At 46.8% G+C, this 19,727-nt stretch overlaps 1 protein-coding gene across 1 annotated transcript in view; it reads right to left on the bottom strand.

Annotated features, from left to right (window-relative positions):
* Positions 1-19,727, bottom strand: part of frem1a (Fras1 related extracellular matrix 1a) — a 352,151-nt gene that overhangs the window by 264,121 nt on the left and 68,303 nt on the right. Inside the window, 4 exon segments of the mRNA XM_070877990.1 lie at positions 6,544-6,888; positions 8,103-8,234; positions 11,535-11,643; positions 17,592-17,915. Of these exon segments, the coding sequence (XP_070734091.1) occupies positions 6,544-6,888; positions 8,103-8,234; positions 11,535-11,643; positions 17,592-17,915 (910 nt within the window).

The raw sequence follows: 19,727 nt of genomic DNA, 5'->3' as shown, positions 1-19,727 counted from the left end.
CAGATCCCTGAAGGTAACAGGCCAGGTAGATAAGATGGTTAAGACGGCATAAGGAATACTTGCCTTTCTTAGCAGAGGCATAGAATACAAGAGCATGGAGGTTATGCTTGAACTGTATAGAACACTAGTTAGGCCACAGCTAGAATATTGCGTGCAGTTCTGGTCACCACATTAGAGGAAAGATGTGACTGCACTGGAGAGGGTACAGAGGAGATTTCCGAGGATGTTGCCTGGACTGGAGAACTTTAGCTATGAGGAAAGATTGGAGATGCTGGGTCTGTTTTCTTTGGAACAGAGGAGGCTGAGGGGAGACCTTATTGAGGTGTACAAAATTATGAGGGGCCTAGATAGAGTGGATAGGAAGGACCTATTTCCCTAAGCAGAATGGTCAACAACCAAGGGGCATAGATTTAAAATAATTGGTAGGAGGTTTAGAGGAGATATGAGGAGAAATTTCTTCACCCTTTATGGTGGTCGGGGTCTGGAATGCACTGCCTGAAAGTGTGGTAGAGGCAGAAACCCTCACCACATTTAAAAAGTGCTTGGATGTGCACTTGAAGTTCTGTAACCTACAGGGCTACGGACCAAGAGCTGAAAAGTGGGATTAGGCTGGATAGCTCTTTGTCGGCCAAGCAGACATGATGGGCCGAAATGGCCTCCTTCCGTGCTGTAAATTTCTGTGATTCTATGATTCTAAACGCAGGAGATCCAACATCTGCCCTTTTATCTCCTCCCTTCCCACTGTCCAGGGCCCCAAATACTCCTTCCAGTTGAAACAGCGATTTGCTTATACTTCTTTCAATTTAGTATACTGTATTCACTGCTCACCATGTGTTCTCCTCTACATTGGAGAGACCAAACGCAGATTGGGTGACTGCTTTGCAGAACACCTCCATTCAGTCTGTAAGCGTGACCCTGAGCTTCCGGTCGCCTGTCACTTTAATTCTTCACTCCCACTCTGACCTCTCTGTCCTCGGCCTCCTACACTGTTCCAATGAAGTTCAACGTAAACTCGAGGAACAGCAGCTCATTCTTCGTTTAGGCACTTTACAGTCTTCTGGACTCAACATCAAGTTCAACAATTTCAGACCATAACCTCTGCCCCTCTTTTTTTTTCTGTTTTTTCTCTTTCCCATGGAAGCTGTTGATGATTCTGCCATTTCCATTTACACCCTATCTAGTCTCATCTTTTGTTTCTTAACTTGTCCCATTATCATCTCTTTTTGCTTTGCACCATCATCCTTTTTCTCTCTTAATCACTCCTGCCTTCCACCTTATCACAGACCTTCCCTTTTGTTCTTTCCTCCACTCCCTCCTTTCCCTGCACCTACACTTGCTTAAAAACCTGTTGCATCTCTAACTTTTTCCAGTTCTGATGACGTGTCATCGACCTGAAACGTTAACTCTGTTTCTCTCTCCACAGATGCTGCCTGACCTGTTGAGTGTTTCCAGCATTTTCGGTTTTTATTTCAGATTCCCGCATCCACGGTATTTTGCTTTTGTATTTGTGGTCTGTGTTGTAATTTCGATACAATTCCGCAAAAGAAAGAAAGACTTACATTTATAACAACCACCGGATGCCCCTAAGCGCATTACAGCCAATGAAGTACTTTTCAAAGTGTAGTCACATTTGTAATGTAAGAAACATGGCAGCCAATTTGTGCACAGCAAGCTCCCTCAAACAGTAATGTGATAATGACCAGATAATCTGTTTTTGTTATTGTTGATTGAGGGATAAATATTGGCCAGGACACCAGGGATAACTCCCCTGCTCTTCTTTGAAATAGTGCCATGGGATCTTTTACATTCACCTGAGAGAGCAGACGGGACTTCGGCTTAACATCTCACCTGAAAGACAGCACCTCCAACAGTGCAGCGTTCCCTCAGCACTGCCCTGGAGTGTCAGCCTGGATTTTTGTGCAAATCTCAAGGGGCCCAAGTTTCGGCTCGAGTTGCTCCTATTTTTTTGGAACAATTAGTTTAGTATGGAGTATCTTAGAAATCGCAATTCTCGTCATTTAGTTTGCTCCAGTTCTAGTTAGTTAGAATAGTTTTGTTTTAGTACAGTTTTTTTTCAAAAGGGGGCATTACCAGCCACTTAGACCCATTTTGCAAGTTTAGGCACCGAAAACTTACTCCAAACTAACTTAGAACAGAGTAAGTGTCGATTTTTGTATGCTCAGAGAAACCTTGCCTACATTTTAGAAATTAGACGCAGGTAGCCAGAGATAGAGGGGGAAAGGGAAGTTAGAGGGAAGTTAGGGGATTTTACAAAGCTTTAAACACTTCACTTTTACCAATAAAGAGCCATCATCAATAATAAATAATAAATGAATCAATAAATCAACCAATAAATCAATCAATTAAAAAATCAATCAATAAATAAAACATTTAAAGTTTCTACTCACCTACTGCAGCACTGGGAGCCCTCCAACAGCCTGCTGAAGAGCTGGTCGGGTGGGGCCCGCCACCGAAGAGCTCCTGGTCAGTTGGGCCCCACCACCGAAGAGGTGCTCGGGTGGGCCCTGCTGCCGAGGAGGAGTTCAGGTGGGGCCCGCCACCGAAGAGCTCCTGGTCAGTTGGGCCCCACCACCGAAGAGGTGCTCGGGTGGGCCCTGCTGCCGAGGAGGAGTTCAGGCGGGGCCCGCCACTGAAGAGCTGCAGTTTGGGTGGGGCCCGCCACCGGGGCTGAGTTCGAGCGGGCCCCGCCGCCGAGGAGGTAAGGGCAGTGGCGATGAGGAGAGGTGAGGGATGGTGAGGCAGGCAGGCCACTAGGCCCGGGAAAGGGGCGGTGAACAGCGCGACGTCCCTTCGGCCAGGGATAGGGTCGCCCAGCGACAGGACGTGCTGGGAGGGCCAGGAGCTACTGCGCACGCGGACAGACTCCACTGTGCACACGCACAGCTGCCGGCACTCTTTTTGGCCCAGGGCTGTAGCTCCGCCCCTAGCCACGTGCTGCGCTGCTTGACTGTGAAACAGGCCTGCTGGACTCGGAGAATCGCGAAGTAAGTTTTAGGTGCTTTTTTTATTCTAAAAAATAGGCGTGCCTCTCGGAGTGCGCCATTCTGGGAGGACATCCAAAACTTGGGCCCATGGAGGGGGGTGCTACCCACTGAGCCACAGCTGACAATTCCAATTCTACATTTTTACACAAATTTCAATCTTCCAGAGAGTAGTTTATGCTTCTTCCAATATGGCTTATAATTTGAAGCTAGGAATAAGCTTTTGTGCTCCTTGTTGGTCTTTCATTTAATTTTATTTAGTTGCAACATTCAGAAACATTGAACTATGATTCACATTGTTTGCAAATTATGACTAGCGCTTAAAACAAAGGAAGCAGAAAGGAAGAAGTTATGGATTAAATAGTTACAGCTTTGTTCTCTCTCTTACTCATGTACACAGATGAATCTTGTTTGTTGTAAGTCAAGTGAAAAATGTATTTCTATTAGACTTACACAAAACAGGACTCTTCACCATAACTTGACTGTACGATGACCTTAACAATTTTCCTGTGCCAAGAATATATGTTTGTGGATCAGAATAAGATGTAATTTAACAGATAAATAACAACTCAATCATTTGGCTCTATTTTTGGCAGAAAGCATAACGCATAAAGAAGAAAGAAAGATCTTTCATTTATATAAAAGCAAAATACTGCGGTTGCTGGAAATAAAAACAAAAAATGCTAGAAACACTCAGCAGGTCAGATACCTGAGACGTTAACTCTGTTTCTCTCTGCACAGATGCTGCCTGACCTGCATTTTTTGTTTTTATTTTTGCATTTACATAATGTCTTTCACGTCCCCAAGGCATCTCAAACTGCCTTACAGTCTGCAAATTACGTTGGAAGTGCAATCACAGTTATTACATAGACAAATGTGGCAGTTAATTTGCTAACCACAAAGCAATGAGACAACTGACCAGATAATCTGTGTTAGTGATGTTGGTTGAGGGATAAGGGATAAATATCGATCAGAACACCACCCCTACTCTTCCTCAAGTAATACTCTGATGTCTTTCACGTCCACCTCAATTCAACATCTCATCCGAAAGATGACACCTCCAACAGTGCTGAATTCCCTCCGTACTGCACCAAAGTTTCAATTTTGATTATGTGTCTAAGTCGCTAGAATTGGGCTTGAATCAAGAACCTTCTTAGCAAGAGATGAGAATGTTACCACTAAGCGAAGGCTGACACATATAGGGGGTAAAATTGCCCCGTGGCCCCGTGGCCCATCCGGCTACCCTTCCTGGCCCAGGTCAGTTAGCGCCCGGGGTGAAAGTCCTGTCCACAACGAGAAATTGCCCCTTTGTGACCCGGAACTGAGGCAGGGCGTTGTCTCGGACACTCCGACTCATTTTGCGGGGGCGCTCCCAGGGTAGTAGCGCAGTATTGAATAGGTCAGCGCTACACGGCTGCTCCACGTAGCACTAATGCGCCATAACATCTCTCCCCTTCACTTAAAGGGGAGGCCCACTGCAGACTCCGCAGCCCCTTTGGTGGGCACCACTGGGTCACCATGGGCAGTTTTGACCAGGCCAGCGGCCCAGCACAAAGCAGGCAATTCTGGGCTGCATGATGGCGGCCCGGTTGAAATGGGGCAATTTGCCCCACGGTGTGCAAAGGGGTTGGTGTGGGGCAGTGAGTGGTTGGTGCGCTCATCGATGACATCACTACCATGGGCAGCCCGACCTGGGGTGCAAAATGCGGGGCATGATGAAAATTCCAAATCGTTCCCAAAATCTCGGGGGTAATTTCACCCCAGGTGCCAGCGCTGCCTGCCCCCGGGTGAAAAGGGGTTTGCGTCCTATTAGCGCCACCCACCGGCACCAATAGGGTGCAAAAAAGAGGCAATTTAGGCCCTAAAGCATATACAATACATTTCTATTCAAACCAATTTGGATAAATTGTGCATACTGTTCATTGCAACATCTTCTTCAGTCATGTGCTCCTCGTCATTCCCTCTTAGTACTTGCTTAGTCAATCATACGACCTGTAACTACATTACAGAGAGGAGGACAGAGAAATTTGGCCAACCCTATCATTGGGCACGTGATTAAATCCTGCACCTGAATGGTGAGGCCTGAAGGGACTCTAATATTGGGCCTCGGGCCTCATTTGCATGAAGCCAGTGGGCTGTGGAGAGCATCAGGCAGCTCGCTGGTGAAGGCAACAGAAGATCAGGCCACTGCTGATGCTGCAGTGACCCACTGGTAAGTGAGGAAAAGCAGGGCGACGGAATCGAGTTAGGAGGGAGCAGTGATGGGGGGTATGAATTGGAGGTGTTCAGGGTGGGGGTAGCAGCATCGATGGGAGGCGAGGGGGCGGGTATGCGAACCTTCCCAGTTCCACATTCTGGTAAGTATATTTAAAAACTTACCTTGTTGGTTGTGGCCTAACAAGCAGTGGTTTTAAGCTGCATGCTGATCTGGATTTCCTGAGTGCAGCCAGTGTCGCACCACAAAACTGCCCTTAATCAACAATTAAATTAGCAGTCTTGGTCTACTAACTTTGTGAAAATGTCAATTTGAGTATAAAACAGGTTCACCATTTTCTACTTGCACCAATTTTTTGTAACATTGTCCAACCAAAGACCATATGCTGCTGGAAATTGGGTAGCACGGGTTTGGGGCGATAGCTTTTGCAGGAGCTCAAAAGTATCGCCGGCCGCTATGCAATTGAATCCGACACGAACATCTGGTTTAGTGATTCAGGAAGGAAGTGGAGCGCTAAATCAAGCGCTACTACTTCTCTTAGAGCGCTAAATGGAGTGAGAGCATCAGTAACGGCAGAGCGATGCACAATGTCCCGTGCAGCACTGCTGGATTCACAAGCTCCTTCACTCCCTTAAAGGGAAGGGCCAATGCTGAGGGCATTGGAGGCTAAGGCTGGGAATGGTCATTGATGGCTGCGATTCACGAAGAGCAGCCCCAAGCTCTCTGAGAGAGTGCAGGGCTGAGCAATTGCGGCCTGGAAAAAAAATCAAAAAACAACAAACTGGGGTGATAATAAAATTTTGGCCTACTGACCACCACTACCTTTAATTAGTGCTCTCCAAGCAACCAGCCAAGGTGACAACGCCTCCTGCAGCTGCCGTTGTTGATGCCCGGCGATGCTGCAGGAGGCGGGAGCGAATATCATATCTGGGGGTGATAACAGGGTGCTGCGCACCGGATGACGTCATGATCTCCGGGGCGCAGGAGATCAAGGCGGTGAGTTTTAGCGCCAGTGCTAACCCACCGTGAAAGTTCGCGGGCGTCGGTAATTTCCGCTGCGCCCGGTCGGAAAGCCGTTAGCGTCCCGTTATCGCCTCCCTAGGGGCGCTAACGGGAGGCGCAAAGGAGGCCAACTTCTCCACCCATGTATCCATGAGAGCTGCAAGAAGGGAACTGGAAATTCCAGTGTGGAAACAGTGTGGGAGCTCTTTGAAGACTGAGATATAGAGATATTGTTGGGCAGAGTAAAGGGAATAACCAACACTGAATGCCTAAAAACAGGAAACTGTTCCATTACTTATCATCGACACCCTTTAAAAGAAATACCTGTTAGTTCAGGAGCTGTTCTTTTGATAATCTCTCCAGCCAGTGGGGTTTTGATGATTTTGTAAAGGATGTAATCATCACTTGAGTCCATATCTGAGGCCTGAAGCATAAACTTCTCAATCAGCATTTCTTGATCCTCACACAGTTCAAAGATAACATTATTGATCAGGAATGGAGGGCTATCATCTTTCGGCAGGATGTTGATGGGGAATTTGTGCCGGGTACTATGAAGACCATCAGAAATTCTAAATACGATGAAGTCGTTTGTGGTGTCGCTGTCATCATGATGGTACCGAACGACACCGGCCTTGATGTCACTGACGGTAAACATAAAACCTTTCCCACCTGCAAATGATATAAATTATACCAGTTAGTGACTAGATTGGTAAATTGCCGTCTGACATTAACAAAACATCATTAGAGCATCACACAACTATGCACTCATTGAATAGATTTAATGATTGGAACACATTTTCAGCGAGTTATTAAAGGCTGCAAGCACCCTTAAATTCAGAGCAGATGTTAAGTTTTAATCTGCACAAATGGCAACATTTACATAATATTCCTCCCAGCCGCCTAGTACAATATGTGTGAGTGACACCCGCATCTTGGAAAGGAATTAAAAAATAAGACATGAGACAAATACAATTTGCCAGCTGGAAACTGCAAATAGAATTCTTAAAAATACTCGGTTCTGCATCTCATTTTATGCATTCTTCTCATCTGTCTTCTCAGTGTTCGGCGGGTGAGTGCACGAAATGGTGTGGAACCTAGCAATGGAAACCAGGGAAGTCCCAGGCTCGATCTCTGGTCTGTGGTAAGTTGTTGGAATGGCCCTGGACTACATCAAGGTTACAAATCTCCTGCTCCTGGGACCTGGCTCCCATCAGAGTCAGCCGTGAGGCCCAACCATGGTTAAATAGTCTAGTGACTCACTGTCTAGGCTTACACAGGAAGAATGGCCATTTGGGCAATGTTCTGCAGGGTGCCCACTTCCTCAAAATAAGGCACTGCCTTCAGGAGAGGAAGGGACGAATCGAAATTTACCTAAGTGAGTGCCCTTGCTCAGAGTTGTATCTCCAGTGGTCTATTCATCGCATTTTGCAGCTCCAGAAAGGTGACCACATGCACCACCTTTCACATGGAGTGCTAGCATTCAGCTATTGATGTCTATTCCCATTGCCTGAAATCTTCACTTCATTACACTAAAAATGGAGTTTATTAGACATTGAATTGATAGTAAGTGCTACAGATCAGTTCCTTGACCTTTATTGTTTACCCTAATGACACTGGGCAAAGAAAACCCAGACCAACACATTGGGATGAATGGTCAGTGACTCAGGTTTACTGCACCCAGTTATCTTATCATCTCATGGCAATATTTGTAACAAACTCTGGCAAACTCTAGTTTGGAATAAGAAATGTCAAGCCACATCTCATGTTTTAAACTATCTAGGCGTAATTCCTTGGACCAGGAAAAAAATGCCACGATGCCCAAGATCCTGAGAGACCCTGCCTTGGTTATTGGAATTGGTCCTGTTTGTTAAATGGACACTAACCTCTTACTGTAAGTCGTCCATGTTGTAGGCCATCCACAGTAATCAAACGAACTGCAGTAAGGTCATCATTATCCACTACCTGAAACTGCTCCCAGGTGATCGGTCGAGATTGACCTTCAAGTAGATCAAGTCCTGCAGAATGGAAGTTAACAGCACTGAAACAACAAAGTGAACTTTAGCTTCTCATTATCATTGGCATAAGCAATGGCTAAATGGCTTCCTGAATTGTAAAATGCCTACAATTGTACATCAGTACAATTGTCAATTTCAGGTTTCTACAGGTTCGTTAAAGCCTCACTGGATGTGGAGATGCCCGTTTTATATGGAAAAAGGAGAAGTGGGCACAATTATTACAAACCAATAGGTATAGATCATTAAAATCAACTTTTACCAAAATGCAGAGATAAATTGCCAGATCTTTTCCAGGTGGTAAAATCTGAAAGAAAAAGTAGGAGGGAAATTGAGGAAAAAGATCCTGAATTTGCGAAATAAAACTTTGCTTTTTTAACCAGCCATCAGATCCAGCAATGCAGGTGTATCACAACTGTTATGTCAGCACGGACAGTGCAGATATCAGACATCCAATGTGCTGCTTCCTAGGCCGACTTGCAGCAGGAAAAAGAACAACGTTTGTGCAATTTGGGGCCGGGATCATCTTAAAACTGTAGCAAATACAGTCTTTCATTCTTGGATTAGATATGGAGTAAGGACAGTAATGCACTGATAGTTCCCTGGATACGGAGGTCATCAGTCAAAGGCTGATTCAGTTCACCCACCCGGGTAGTGCTCACTAAAAGCAACATTGTACCAGTTCTCCTATCCATAATCACCAACAATTTTATTACTCCTCCCAGCACAGTAGCCGTTAGGTGCTTGGAGCCACCTCAATGAGAATAGGTTCTTCCATTTTAATTTAATTTGGCAAAAATCAATGTAGGGGTTAAGTGAGAGTTTGGCGCTGACTCCCATCAATAATGTACATCACCAACGATGTCTATAATGTGGGTTGTCATTTATCTTCACTGTACCTTTCATCAAGATCCATGATGTGGCCCTGGACAACATGGACCATTTACCATATCTCGGGAGCCTCTTATCAACAAAAGCAGACATTGATGAGGAGATTCAACACTGCCTCCAGTGCGCCAGCGCAGCCTTCGGCCACCTGAGGAAAAGAGTGTTCGAAGACCAGGCCCTCAAATCCACCACCAAGCTCATGGTCTACAGGGCTGTAGTAATACCTGCCCTCCGGTATGGCTCAGAGACATGGACCATGTACAGTAGGCACCTCAAGTAGCTGGAGAAATACCACCAACGATGTCTCCGCAAGATCCTACAAATCCCCTGGGAGGACAGACGCACCAATGTTAGCATCCTCGACCAGGCCAACATCCCCAGCATTGAAGCACTGATCACACTTGATCAGCTCCGCTGGGCAGGCCACGTTGTTCACATGCCACACACGAGACTCCCAAAGCAAGCGCGCTACTTGGAACTCCTTCATGGCAAACGAGCCAAAGGTGGACAGAGGAAATGTTACAAGGACACCCTCAAAACTTCCCTGATAAAGTGCACCAACACCTGGGAGTCCCTGGCCAAAGACCGCCCTAAGTGGAGGAAGTGCATCTGGGAGGGCGCTGAGCATCTCGCGTCTCATCGCCGAGTGCATGCATAAAACAAACGCAGGCAGCGGAAAGAGCGTGCGGCAAACCTGTCCCACCCACCCTTACCCTCAACAACTGTCTGTCCCACCTGTGACAGGGACTGTGGTTCTCGTATTGGACTGTTCAGCCACCTAAGGACTCATTTTTAGAGTGGAAGCAAGTCTTCCTCGATTCCGAGGGACTGCCTATGATGATGATGACCTTTCTTTTCTGGTCCCTGCTTGTTTTCTTGAGCTTTACTGACGTTCGCAGTAAAAACTATTTTCTCTAATTTTTTCTGAATTTACCTTTACCGTTGATTCTATGGGGATGTGGGACTAAGCACAGCTGCTCTTTCAAAGAGCCAGCAGGCACGATGGGCTGAATGGCCTCCTATGGTGCTGTAAGTTTCTATGATTCTATGGTACCTGGGTCCTTGGGGTTCAACTTCCAGTTTTTTATACTAAAAATAAACCCCCCCGCCCCCCGAAAAAAGAACAGGTTTATAAATTGTCACTAAAAACTGACTTTAACGATGCTAAAATATAACTTGAAGAACAAGTACTTCACATATGGGTGTGTCAGCTCAATCAGGTGCCTGGCAACAGGTGAAAGTGGAACCCAGTCAAAGCATGCAACAGAGAGGACAGAATAAAGGGCTGAAATTACTCTATGGATTAGAGTTAACACATGCTAAATCCACATTAATAATGCTAGGCTTGCAGGGGCCCGCAGGGGGCGGGGCCCTTAGAGGGAGTAACGTGCGGTGGCCGGCCTGGAAATCGGCATGGTCCTGACCTGCAAGACCATCAACAGGCCGTGCCATTAGAGGGAGCAATGTGCGGCGGCATGCCACTGCAGGGAGCAGCACGTGTTGCTGCAGGAGGGCGACGGCTGTGAAGAGGGCAACTGGATTTGATATCACCCAAATCCAGGTCGCTGATTGGAGTGCGGGCAGGTACAGCAGGAGCGGCGAGGTCAGGGAGAAGGAGCGGCGAGGTCGGGGCGGAGGAGCGGCGAGAGTTCGTAGAGGGATGTGATCGGGGCCCAGGAGTGGCTTGAGTTCGAGGCCCAGAAGGGGCAAGGGCCCAGGGGCAGCAAGGACCAGCCTACACTGTGATAAGTGTGCGCACTAGATCTGTGCAGCAGAGCTAGTCTCCAGTCGTCCTGGTTAATCCTTGCCACTGGACCAAGACCTAGCTCTGTCAAGCCCGTGTGGTGACTGGTGTGCAACGGCCACCTCACGTTAAAACAAGCCATGCACAGGCATCTTCCACCCTTTAACATGTAGTTTGGTACATGGAATATCAGGTCCTTCATTGAAACACCTGTGAACTCATCCCTTTTTGGGGTGGAAGCAAGTCATTCCCATTCTGAGGAACTGCTTATGACGATGATGATGATGATGATAAATAATGCGTGCAGCTGTAATATAGAGCTCCCCCTAGTGGACTACTGCTCCTGCAAATACAATAAAAGGGTCATGAAAGTCACATGATGACAACTTCCTGTAGAGCCATCTTGAGTGTAGTGTGCTTAGTGATGTTGTAAAGAATATATCACAGGGGCCACTTAAACCATTAGCTTATATTACAATCAAACCCCTGCACATTTTTGGTGAAAACACTTCTAAACTGGTTGAAAGATTGCCTGTTGCAGTGATTGAACAGGGATCAATGGAAGGGACCGCCACTGATCTCCTGGCCCTTGTATGCACCTATAGTGGACTAAACCCTTCACTCAGCAACTCTTGGCCCACTGATGTTCAGTTTACCAGATTCAAGCTCACCCATGTTCCAGGAAACTCTGGGAGCATTGGTATCAGCTGTCCTTATCGAAATGTGCACCATGATTGGTGCACTGCTCCTGAAGTAGAAATCGTGAACTTCAAATTCAACCTGTTGCAGAAATAGAATCAAGATCAAAGTCGTAATACAACTAAGAGCAACATCAGAAACTATGGTAAGATAAAACTAGCCAGCCCTACTCACTACTTTCTAAACTAGGGAAATATGGAGATAAATACGGACCTCACAGAAATACTCCCTACACCCAAAGCCTGAGAGACTGTGGAAAGAAACAAAGCATAAAACCATCACATCCATAGTTGAAACTAAGCCTGATCTAAGTGCAAAATTGTTTCCTTCTGTTACTCTGTGCTTACTATATTTAAAAACATGCTTTACAAATATGATCGTACATTTATCAAATTAAAATGAAATTGGCAGTGGCTTCCGGATATGTCTTTCCAGTGGTCAAGGTTCTGTGCTACTAGGAATCACTTGTACAATTGACTCTGACATGTTTGGAATTTATTTGCATGGTACAAATGTAATGGTCTTGGATGTGTCGAAAATTCATACCTATAGTCACAACAGTAGGGCAGATGGGTCTTCTTTGTTCCCAGGGAACACAAAGTTCCTGGCATAAAGCAACGGAAAATGTTACAGAGACCGGGCAAAATGTCTCTCCGCCCCATTCAAAATGTCTGGAATCCGCGGAGTGGGTGATTACACTCCAACTGAATACCGAACTGTGGATGAGGGGTGGGGGGGATGTCTAACTCTGCTTTCCACTTCACTTCCCAGAAGAAGTTTGTATGTGATAGTCTCCAATTATAAGATGGCCAATCTATAGAAAATTAGAACAAGCAATTTGGGGATCTTCCAGGCAATGACCCACTTCTACCTCTACAATGACCTGGACACTGATTTCGTCTCAGTATCCATATTACTGGGCAGAAAGGATGAGGGAGCCATAGAATGTCAACAGATAAACCACTGTCCTTGTGCAATTCCTCCCTGTTGGCTGACCTCCAACCAGCAAAAACGTTGTCCCTCTCTGATAGAGACATTTATATTTGACATTGCTGCTCATCCTTATTTTCAAATCTCTCCATGGCCTCGCCCCTCCCTATCTCTCTAATCTCCTCCAGCCCCACAACTCCCTGTGATGTCTGCATTCCTCTAATTCTGCCCTCTTGCGCATCCGTGATTTTAATCGCTCAACTATTGGTGGCGATGCCTTCTGTTGCCTAGGCCATGCAACTTCCTGCCTAAACCTCTCTGTCTCTCTACCTCTCTCCTCCTTCTTAAGACACTTCTTAAAACATACCTCTTTGACCAAGCTTTTAGTCACGGGCGCTAATTTCGACTTATGCGGCTCAGTGTCAAATCTTTAATCTCATAATACTCCTGTGAAGTGCCTCTGGACATTTCATTATGTTAAAGGTGCTATATAAAAATAAGTTGTAGTTGTTGTTGAATTCTGGTCTGGGTAGCCATTCCACTGGCCCTGCCACCTGACATCAGTGGCCTTGTATGGATGGATGGAACTTCCCGTGACCCAGTGTTTTCAGGTCATGCTCGATATTCCTCCCCCTCCGCTGTACTCCCAGCCAATTTAAGTTGGGAGTGTTTTAGCACCAAAGAAATATGTCTTTTGGCAAATTAGAATGAAGAGCAGTTCAGAAATAGGAGGGTTCAGACAGGGGAGAAGCACAAATCAGACTACAGTGGGGTTGGAGTTCATGTGTGTAAATGCACAGAGCGTGGCTGATAAGGTTGGTGAGCTGCAGGCACAAGTTGCCATATAGGATTATGATAACAAAGACTTAGCTCAAACAAAGGGAGGAATGTGAATTTGATATTCCTGGCTACAATATATTCAGGAAAGATAGGGAAGGAAGAAAAGGATGGGGGGGTGGGGGCGGTGGCAGTATTGATCAAAGATACTGTTACAGCACTGGAGAGGGAGGATGTACTTGAGGGTTCACAGACAGGATATATTGGGTTAGAACTAAGGAACAATAGAGGAGCTATTACAATGCTGGGTGGATACTATAGACCACCAAATAATGGGAAGGAGACGGAGGCGAAAATCTGCCGGCAAATTGTAGAAAGATGCAAAAACAATAGAGTAGTAATAATGGGGGAACTGCAATTATCCTAATATAGATTGGGGAAAAAAGAGCATGAAGGAAAAGCAGGGAGTAATTCTGAAATGTGTATAAGAGAACTTTCCTAATCAGTATATTCCAGCCCAACGAGGAAAGAAGCAGCACTGGATCTAGTTCTGCAGAATGAAGTGGGGCAAGTGGAGCATGTTTCAATGGGAGAGCATTTGGGAAACAATGATCACTATATCATTAGGTTTAGAATAGTTATGGAAAGGGACAAGGAGCAATCAAAGGTGAAAATGCTCAACTGGAAGCAGGCTAATTTCAATGACTTGAAAAGGGATCGGGCTCAGGTGGATTGAAAATAAAGATTGGTAGGTAAAACAGTAAATTAGCAAGGGGAAACCTTCAAAGCTCAGGTACCGTGCAGACACACTCCAATCCGGAGGAACGGAAGGGCATTCCTGGATGACTAAATAAATAGAAGTTAAAATAAAACAGAAATATATTCATTCATTCATAGGCAGTCCCTCGAAATCGAGGAAGTCTTGCTTCCACTCTAAAAGTGAGCTCTCAGGTGACTGAACAGTCCAATATGGGAATTACAGTCTCTGTCGCAGGTGGAACTGACAGTGGTTGAAGGAAAGGGTGGGTGGGAGTCTGGTTTGCCGCACGCTCCTTTTGCCTGCGCTTGATCTCTGCATGCTCTCGGCAATGAGACTCGAGGTGCTCAGCGCCCTCCCGGATGCTCTTCCTGCACTTAGGGCGGTCTTTGGCTAGGGACTCCCAGGTGTCGGTGGGGATGTTGCACTTTATCAAGGAGGCTTTGAGGGTGTCCTTGAAACATTTCCTCTGCCCATCTGGGGATTGTTTGCCGTGCAGGAGTTCCGAGTAGAGCGCTTGCTTTGGGAGTCTTGTGTCGGGCATGAGGACGATGTGGCCCAGCCAACAGAACTGGTCGAGTGCGATCAGAAATATAAGGCTCATGATAAATGTCAAGTTCATAATACATTAGAGATCCAAGCTGAATACAGAGAGTACAAGGGAGAAGTGTAAAAGGAAATAAAAGGGGCAAAAAGAATGTGTGAGAAAAGATTAGCGGGTAGCATAAAAGGGAAGATAAAAGTATTTTATAAAGATATAAAGAATAAAAGGATTGTCATTGGAAAGGTGGGACCGATTAGGGAGCAAAAAGGAAATCTTGTCGAGGCAGAGGGCATAATTTCATAATTTGCGGATGACACCAAGCTTGGAAATGTAGTAAACAGAGAGGAGGATAATAGCAGACCTCCGGAGGACGTAGACAGACTGGTGAAATGGGCAGACACATAGCAGATTAAATTTAATGCAGAGAAGAATGAAGTGTTGCATTTTGGAAGAAAAATGAGGAGCGGCAATATAAACTAAATGGTAATAATTTGAAGGGGGTGCAGGAACAGAGAGACCTGAGAGTTCACGTACACAAATCTGTGAAGGTGACAGGACAAATTGCTAAAGCATACAGGATCCTTGGATTTATAAACAGAGGCATGGGCGGGGCGGGGAGGGGGGGGGGGTTAAATTGTGCAGCGCCCTGTTTGAGGGAAGTAAGTGCGTGAGGCGGGAGTTCCTGCGGCAGGCACGGAGGTCCCGCCCCGCGACCTAAATTCGGATTATCGCCCCCGAGATCAAGTGGAGCACAATAAACGTGCTCTATTTGCTCAGTGGGGTGCGAGTGGGGTGCAATGCAGGATGGAAGAACTCTGCGAGGGGCGCAGCACTAGGCCCACCCCCGCCCCCCCACCTGGGGATCGGAACCCCCTGAGTTCGGGTATCGGATCCCTCCGGATCGGGGATTGGACATTAGCCCTACCTGGCCCATCCCATCTGCCCCCCCCCCCCCCCCCCCCAGTGGGTCTGAAATTCCCACCTGCGATCTCTGTGTTACTTGGTAATCTTTTCTTTTTTCCTAATAAAGCTTATTTGTTTGCAAATTTATTTTGTTCTAACTGAAGTTTCTCAACAAGTATGGCAAAGAATGATGGGCTGGATTTTCGGCTCCTCTCCGCTCCGTTTTTCAACCCAGAGTGGCGGCAATGGCGGCGGTGAGATGTTCTGGCCGGGCGGTCAGCCTCCAGCGCCCCACAGCAATCCCCGGATCCAGTTTTGTGGCGGCGCGGAGCAGCACCGCCTGGAAGAGCTGTGCCGGTGTGCAACGCCCCTGGTTGTGACACTGGCGCGAGTTCTGACTCTTGCCCGACCCGTACACTCCGAAGTGCATCCCGCAGTGAACACCTGGGAAATCAGGCAGTCCAACAATACCGACTGCGGAGAGGTATGTAATGGACTCCTAAGGTAAGTGTGATTGTTTTTTCATTGATTTTTTTTGTGATTTGTCTTGTGGTAGTGTGGATAATGTTTTGGGAATGTTTCTGTGGATTTTCTTAGGTTTTTTTCCTCACCACCCCCCCCTCCCGCCCACCAGGCGTCTCTCGGAGCGCTCCCAACCCAGCCTCTTTAGCTCGGGATTTTCCCATGCTAGTGCCCAAGAGAGGTGTACAACGCCTCCCTTAGCGCTGTGTCCCTGACTCAGGGCCCAGCTGCCCAATGTTACTTACTGAAGCGCAAACTGTTCCCGGACACAAACTTTACCGCCCCGCCGCCATTACCACCCCCAAATCATCAAAGCCGAATATCTAACCCAAGGTGTTTATGGAACTCAATATATACGCTGTAAGGAAATAGCTCTTAGGAAAAGCAATTATTGTTTTATGATCGGCGGAACAAAAGCACGAGGCAGATGATGTGTTAAAAAAGGATGCACATATTTGTACTGCAAAAATGGCCACCATCCTTTGTTTATGATTGGTCCCCTTGGAGGATAAGTCACATCCTGAAGTGTCACTGGAACCGCCCATCCCAAGGTCTCACTGAACCACTTTGACTTCCTGAAGCGACAGAGGACAGAGCTCCCCAGAAGACAGCAAGGGCCAGCCAAAATCCTGCACCCCAGTCCAAGTGCATGCCTCCCCCAGCCAAAGTGCCTTAGTCCTGTCCAAGTACATCCCTCCCCCAGCCAAAGTCCCATACCCCAGCGCAGGTGTATGCCTCCCCCAGCCGAAGTGCCTTACCCAAGCGCAAGTGCATCCTCCCCCCACCCCTCCCCCCCCGCATCCTCCTCCACCCCCACCATAGATGGGGCATTGTGTACGGATTGTTAACAGGTTTATTGGGTATGAAGTGAATAGTGACAGTTCGTGATTTCTGGATATCATCCACTCCAACGATGTCCCTTGAAGGGGGTTGGAAAATCATGATCTGTTTTCCCTGAGTTCCCTCTCTCCCCTCTGATTTCCCACCTCCATCGTCCCCCGCCTCACAACCACCCGTGTCTCTCTCTCTCTCTCTCTCCCCTCCGATCCCCTCTACCTGTGTCTCTACACCACCCCCCAGACTTTCTCTCTCTCTCTCTCTCTCTCTCTCTCTCTCTCTCTCTCTCCCAGCCTCTCTTTCTCTACCCCAGTCTCTCTCTCTCTTCCACCCCCCTTTCGGCCCCCCACCACTTCTCTGCCCGCCGCCGCCGCTCTCGGGGAGGAGGGTGGGGAAGTTGCGGGGGGACAGAGTCGAGGCAGGGGCCTGAGTGAGCAAAGAGAGTCGGGGGAGGAGAGTGTTGGGGGGGGGTGGGGGGAGGAGAATCGGGGCCTCAGGTCCTGTTTCTCGGCACCACGTGGAGGGAATGATTCGGGGCCGGGAGGGAGGGGACGGTTCTGTGGTGGGGCCGAAGCTTGACCGACGCGGCAAGAGGGGGGGCTTGACAGGCATACGTCTGTCAAAAAAAGTGCAGTTCAAATAGTTACACTGGTTAAAAAATGAGATGCACATGGGGGTGGCAGTAACTGTTGAAAAGCTACATTCTTCCTTTATTTCCTTTTGCAACTCCTTGCCATGATAGTGTATTGACTCACGTACCTCGTAGTTCCTTCTTTCAGTGTGACTGTTGTTTGGTGGCTGAAACGCTATCAGCAGCTCGTTGAGGTCGGACCAGGTGAATGACGTGATTGGCTTGGTGTGGTCAGATAAATGAGTGATGTAACCCTGTGGAGGCGGCTTGGTGATATTGAAGAGAAGCTGGGCTTTGGGGCTCTCACTATCTTCACCATCCAGGGTACCTGTGGTTATGGGGGTAAGAATAAACTGATCCACTTCTAGGATGAACATGGCTATAAAACTCGCTTTAGGAGGCTGGTTTGGAAAAGCATTCCTGATTCTGACTGGGATCCAGGCATTCTCCATCTGGAAGAGAAAGCCAGGGGAATATATAAAGGCATTGTTCATACAAAATCCCACACCATCATTTGATGAAAGTATAAAGACAACTCTGTGATTCACATCTTATGTTAAAAAAAACTAAAGTTGCATTTAATCTATCACTGCACATCAACATTCTCTTACACAGCCACTCATTCGTAAAGTTTTTTTTTCAAATAAAGGCGCAATCTGCCCTAATTTAAAAACACATTGTAAGGTTTGAAAATCCATGGCCGCATTTTATTGGAACACCCTAAGGACAAGAAAACTACCATGGGATCATCCTATACATTTTAAATGAACATTTTTGGCCAAGTAAAATCCTCAGACCAGACAGGCTGGGAAACGTGTGGGTGGATACAGACATTGTGGAGTCTGGCTCACAAGCGAGACAGAGGCACTGGCCAATGGGGGAAAAGTGAATTCTGGCAGGCAAATCAGGGATCGAGTCAGGCCTAAAGCGGGGAAATCTTCAACCAATGGGGACTACCCGGCCAAGTTTGAAAATATGACTCGCCCCTAATGAATGTGGACCATCATCTACCTAATGGCCCATCAAAGGGGAGGCTCAAACCGATTGACTCCCAGGACTGTTACAATGGACCAACAGACTTTGATGCACCAATGTGCACTGAAACAATACCCCTGTCCTCACACCTACCTGTACCTGTGACATCTTCTGATTAAATATTCAAAGTTATCTCCCCGCCCAAACTTACACAATGGATCACCAACTGAGTTTGAGCGCGGAAAGGCCAGAACTAAATTGGATACAAATATAGGACCTACAGAACCAGTGGGGGATGGAAGCAGTTGGAGTCAGCTTTTGAAGCAGTTGGAGTGAGCTTTTGGTTGTTGGAGTCAACTTGTGGGAGTTGAGTCAGCTTTTCGCAGGGCCCAACTTTTTGCTTAGGAGCCAACCGAGAGGCAAAATGGAAGAAACTGACACAACATCGAGGAGGAAAACCGAACAGACCAACAACGTAAAACCCATCCCAGAGGGACCCCGAGCTGAAATAAGTGTCCCCAGAACCCCGGAATTGATAGCCCAAACCCCCTCACAGACTCAATTTAGGATAGGAATTGGTAAGAAAGGTGGAAGTGGGAGGTGTGGTTGTGTGTGAGTGGAATGTTTTAACCTCTTATTTTCCCCTTCCCTGTTACGAGATTTTTCGTGTTGTTGAGTGAGATTGTGCCATTACTGCTATTTACGATCTCTTCCTATGCCCACTATCTTGGTGTTTACTATTCTAAATAAACAACATTAGCCATTTTGTACTCTTACCCACTGTGTCTGGTGCCTCATTACTTACCCATCCTCATAAATTGCATGTACAGAACCCCAGGGGAGTGTGGATTCGAACCCACACCCCAAGCTCCCCTTACAATATGTTAATTTTGCGATTGTCTTTTCCCAAAATGTAGTGTTATTTTGAGTGGAGGATTGTGCAGTGAATCGAGCCTGTTCCAATAGACTCTTTATTTCCCTGGTGTTAAATCCAGTGACAGATGGTACAGTCAGCCATGTGTGTCTAAGCTTTATAACGCACTGCCATGGAAACAAGATCAGATTCCAATGGTGGGAAAATGAAGCTGCCACCCTCCGATAGCTGAGATACAATGACTGCTTGGAGAAAGTGCAAGAGCAGTTACGTTCATTTTGTAGTAAGTTTTATTTCTATAATAGAAATATCAACACTTTCATCATCATCATAGGCGGTCCCTCGAACTAGGATGACTTGCTTCCACATGGGTTCACAGATGTTTCAATGAAGGACCCGATGTTCCAGTCCTGAA

Source organism: Pristiophorus japonicus, chromosome 1, assembly GCF_044704955.1.
Source record: "Pristiophorus japonicus isolate sPriJap1 chromosome 1, sPriJap1.hap1, whole genome shotgun sequence".
Lineage (NCBI taxonomy): Eukaryota > Metazoa > Chordata > Chondrichthyes > Pristiophoridae > Pristiophorus > Pristiophorus japonicus.
Note: the sequence above shows the minus strand (reverse complement) of the source record. Positions and strands in the feature narration are given on the sequence as shown.